Raw genomic sequence first — 4455 nt, forward strand, 5'->3', positions numbered from 1 at the left:
GAAAGGGATGATGGTGCAAGGCAAGGAGGGACAAGTTAAGAAACAAAAGATGAGTCTAGAGAAGCTGTAAATGGCAGCAGCAGAACCATTACCAGCAGCTGCAGTCGCACAATAAATAAATAGATAGATAGATAGATAGATAGATAGATAAAGGGAGCAGTGGTTATGATCTGAAGTTATTGAAATCAATGTTGAGTCCGGAAGGTTGTAAAGTGCCTAATCGAAAGACGAGGTGCTGTTTCTCGAGCTTCTGTTGAGCTTCATTGGAACAGTGTAAGAGGCCGAGGACAGAGAGGTCAGAGTGGGAGTGGGACGGGGAATTAAAATGGCAAGCGACCGGCAGGTCGGGGTCACGCTTGTGACAGAGTGGAGGTGTTCAGCAAAGCGATCACCCAGTCTGCGTTTGGTCTCCCCAGTGTAGAGGAGACCGCATTGTGAGCAGCGAATACAGTATATTAAATTTAAAGAAGTACAAGTAAACTGCTGTTTCACCTGGAAGGAGTGTTTGGGGCCCTGGACGGCGGGAAGGAAGGAGAAGGGGCAGGTGTTGCATCTCTTGCGCTCGCAAGGGAAGGTGCCATGGGGAGGAGAGCGGGTGATGGAAAAGTGGACCAGGGTGTTACGGGGGGAGCAGTCCCTTCGGAATGCTGAATGGGGAGGGGAGGGGAAGGTGTGTTTGGTGGTGGGACCGCGCTGGAGGTGGCGGAAATGGCGGAGGATGATACGTTGAATGTGGAGCATGGTGGGGTGGAAGGTGAGGACAAGGGCTGTCCTATCATGGTTCTGAGAGGGAAAGGGGTGCGAGCAGAAGTGCGGGAAACAAGATGGACACGGCTGAGGGCCCTGTTATCTACAGTGGAGGGGAATCTCGGTTGAGGAAAAAGGAAGACATATCGGAAGCACTGGTGTGGAAGGTGGCATCGTCAGACAGATGCAACAGAGACAGAGAAACTGGGAGAAGGGAATAGAGTCCTTACAGGGAGTGGAATGGGAGGAAGTGTAATCAAGGTAGCTGTGGGAGTCGGTGGCCTTATAATAGATATTGGTTGACAGCCTATCCCCAGAAATGGAGATAGAGAAGTGGAGGAAGGGAAGAATCAGAGATGGACCATGTGAAGGCGAGGGAAGGGTGGAAATTGGAAGCAAAGTTGATGAAATTTTCCAGTTTGGAGCGAGAGCAGGAAGCGGCACTAATACAGTCATCAATGTACCAGAAAAAGAGGTGAGGGGTGGGAACTGAGTAGGACTGGAACAAGGACTGATCCACGTATCCCACAAAAAGGCAGGCATTGCTAGGACCCATACGGGTTCCCATTGCGACATCTTTTATTTGGAAGAAGTGAGTGGAGTCAAAGGAGAAGTTGTTCAACATAAGAACAAGTTCAGCCAGGCAGAGGAGGGTGGTGGTGGATGGGGACTGGTTGGGCCTTCGTTCAAGCAAGAAGCGGAGGGTCCACAGGCCATACTGTTGGGGGAATGGAGGTGTAGAGGGACTGGATGTCCATGGTGAAAAGGAGACCATTTATTTGTGTGACTGCAGCTGCTGGTAATAGTTCTGCTGAGAAACTATTAAATGTTGGTGTTGAGAGATTTGGGTGTCCTCGTACAAGCAACACAAAAAATTAGCATGCAGGTACAGCAAGCAATAAGGAAGACAAATGGCATGTTGGCCTTCATTGCAAGGGGGTTGGAGTACAAGGAAGTCTTACTACAATTGTACAGGGCTTTGGTGAGACCTCACCTGGATTCCTGTGTACAGTTTTGGTCTCATTATCTAAGGAAGGAAATACTTGCCTTAGAAGCAGTGCAGCAAAGTTTCGCTAGATTAATTTCTGGGATGAGAGGGTTGTCCTATGAGGAGAGATTGAGTAGAATGGGCCTATACTCTCTGTAGTTTAGAAGAGTGAGAGATGATCTCATTGAAACATACAAGATTCTGAGGGGGCTTGACAGGGTAGATGCTGAGAGGTTGTTTCCCATGGCTGGAGAGTCTAGAACTAGGGGCATAATCGCAGAATAAGTGGTTGGACATTTAAACTGAGACGAGGAGGAATTTCTTCACAGAGGGTTGTGAATCTTTGGTATTCTTTACCCCAGAGAGCTGTGGATGCTGTCGTTGAATATGTTCAAGGCTGAGATAGACAGATTTTTGGACTTTAGGGGAATCAAGGGATACGGGGATCGGGCAGGAAAGTGGAGTTGAGGTTGAAGATCAGCCATGATCTGATTGGATGTCGGAGCAGGCTCGAGGGGCCGTATGGCCTACTCCTGTTCCTATTTCTTATGTTGCCATTTGCAGCTCCTCTAGACCCATCTTTTGTTTCTTAACTTGTCCCATAACCACCCTCCTTGCCTTGCACCATCATCCCTTTTGCCATTTAATCACTCTTGGTCACCAGCACAGACCTTCCCTTTTGTTCTTTCCTCCCTTTCCCTGGCTCCGTACTCGTTTAAAAACTGCTAACTCTTTAACGCCTTCTAGTTCTGACAAAAGATCTTGGACCTGAAATGTTCACACTGTTTCCTTCTCCACAGACGCTGCCTGACTTGCTGAGTATTTCCAGCATTTTCTGTTTTCATCTCAGATTTCCAGCATCCGCAGTATTTTGCTTTTGATTTAGAAAAATCTCACTCCCAGGTATCATGGCAAGGTTACCAGCTGTCACTATAATAAAGGGTGAAGCTATAATTTCCCCCCTCCACATGAGTTTAAAAAAATTATTTGCAATTTAACACTTTACATTTTATCCAGAGGGACAGGCAGGTGAACACAATTTCTCAGCATTCCCCCAGCACATATAAAAGAACAGAAATGTTCACTTCCTTATCTTTAAAACACTTGTGGGATTTCCCAATGGGCTTATACCAATTCCTGTTGCAGAGCTGCTCCTCTCATTGATCACTGGGCCGACTTTGTTACTGCTTGAATTTACCAATGAGAGGTTTAAATGCAACAGCCGGTCGCCCCTCTCGCCGCCGTGCATCCTGGGGCTTGTAGTTCCCCCTCTGCGCCCTCACTGGCCGTGGAGGAGGCGGCGGCGGGGAGGAGGAACTACAACTCCCAGGAGGCGGCGCGGCCGGTCCTCGCCTTCCCCCCCCCCCTCCCCACCCCGGGATGGGCGGAGCCACGCCTGCGCGCTGCGGCCGTGTCAGGGGCCAGATCGAGGCTGGCGTTGTTTATTGTGGCCGGGGCCGCCATAACGGTGCGAGGCCGGAGAGAGGGAGCGAGCGAGAGAGGGAGCGAGCGAGAGAGGGAGCGAGCGAGGGAGGGAGGTGAAGGGGAAGCAATCCATCGGCATCCGCTGCGCCGCTGGGCGGGATCGGCTCGGTTCGTGCCGCACGGTCACCGCGGCGAGTGGGGCTTTCATCCCAGCTGGATATTGGAGCAGGGGGGCGCTTCGGGGCGGAGCGAGAGTTAATCGGCGAACCGGCTTCTCGGTGGGGAGCAGAAGCCGAAGCCGCCGCCGCCTCTCGGAGGAGTCCCGAGGGCCGTCTGTGAAGAGAAGCCCGGTGTGTGTGTGTGTGTGTGTGTGGAGCCGCTCCTTCTTCCTTTACCCGAACCCCCCTCCCCCACCCCGGCACCATGGCCTGCGGAGCCACTCTGAAAAGGACTATCGATTTCGACCCTTTGCTGAGCCCCTCGTCCCAGTCCCCGAAGAGGAGGCGGTGCACCCCGCTCAGCTCGGCCGCCGCCTCCCCGCAGAAGTACCTGAAAATGGATCCGTCTCCGTTTGGGGAGGTGACCCCTCGCCTCACCACAGGTCGGTATCCCGGGGGGGGCGGGGGGGGGGGGTGAGGGAGGGAGACGGGCGGCTCGGCCCGGCCTGGCCCGGCCTGACAGACAGAGGGCGGGGATTCGAGCTCGGTCAGATCCCCGGGTTGAGTCTGGGCGTGTGTCCCGTACATCGTCCGTTCACAGTCCCCGCCCCAAGGATCGATTTCCCCTCACCCTCCACCAATCGATCCCCTCCACTCCCCCCCCCCCCCTCTCTCACGCCCCCCACGATCAGTTCTTCCCCCCCCACGATCAGTTCTTCCCCCCCCCCCCCCACGATCAGTTCTTCCCCCCCCCCCCACGATCAGTTCCCCCCCCCCCCACGATCAGTTCTTCCCCCCCCCACGGTCAGTTCTTCCCCCCCACGGTCAGTTCTTCCCCCCCCACGGTCAGTTCTTCCCCCCCCACGGTCAGTTCTTCCCCCCCCACGGTCAGTTCTTCCCCCCCCCCCACGATCAGTTCTTCCCCCCCCCCGATCAGTTCTTCCCCCCCCCCCCCCACGATCAGTTCTTCCCCCCCCCCCGACCACGATCAGTTCTTCCCCCCCCCCCCCCACGGTCAGTTCTTCCCCCCCCCCACGGTCAGTTCTTCCCCCCCCCCACGGTCAGTTCTTCCCCCCCCCACGATCAGTTCTTCCCCCCCCCCACGATCAGTTCTTCCCCCCCCCCACGATCAGTTCA

The 4455-nt window shown here is 54.4% G+C and overlaps 1 protein-coding gene across 1 annotated transcript in view; it reads left to right on the forward strand.

Moving 5' to 3' along the window:
- Window positions 1–3150: 3150 nt before the first annotated feature.
- Window positions 3151–4455, forward strand: part of akirin2 (akirin 2) — a 23041-nt gene continuing 21736 nt past the window's right edge. Inside the window, exon 1 of the mRNA XM_067984899.1 lies at window positions 3151–3761. Coding sequence (XP_067841000.1) covers window positions 3584–3761 — 178 coding nt within the window. The 5' untranslated portion in view covers window positions 3151–3583. The remainder of the gene's footprint in view (window positions 3762–4455) is intronic.

This window comes from Heptranchias perlo, chromosome 5 (assembly GCF_035084215.1).
Source record: "Heptranchias perlo isolate sHepPer1 chromosome 5, sHepPer1.hap1, whole genome shotgun sequence".
NCBI classification, from domain to species: Eukaryota; Metazoa; Chordata; class Chondrichthyes; order Hexanchiformes; family Hexanchidae; genus Heptranchias; species Heptranchias perlo.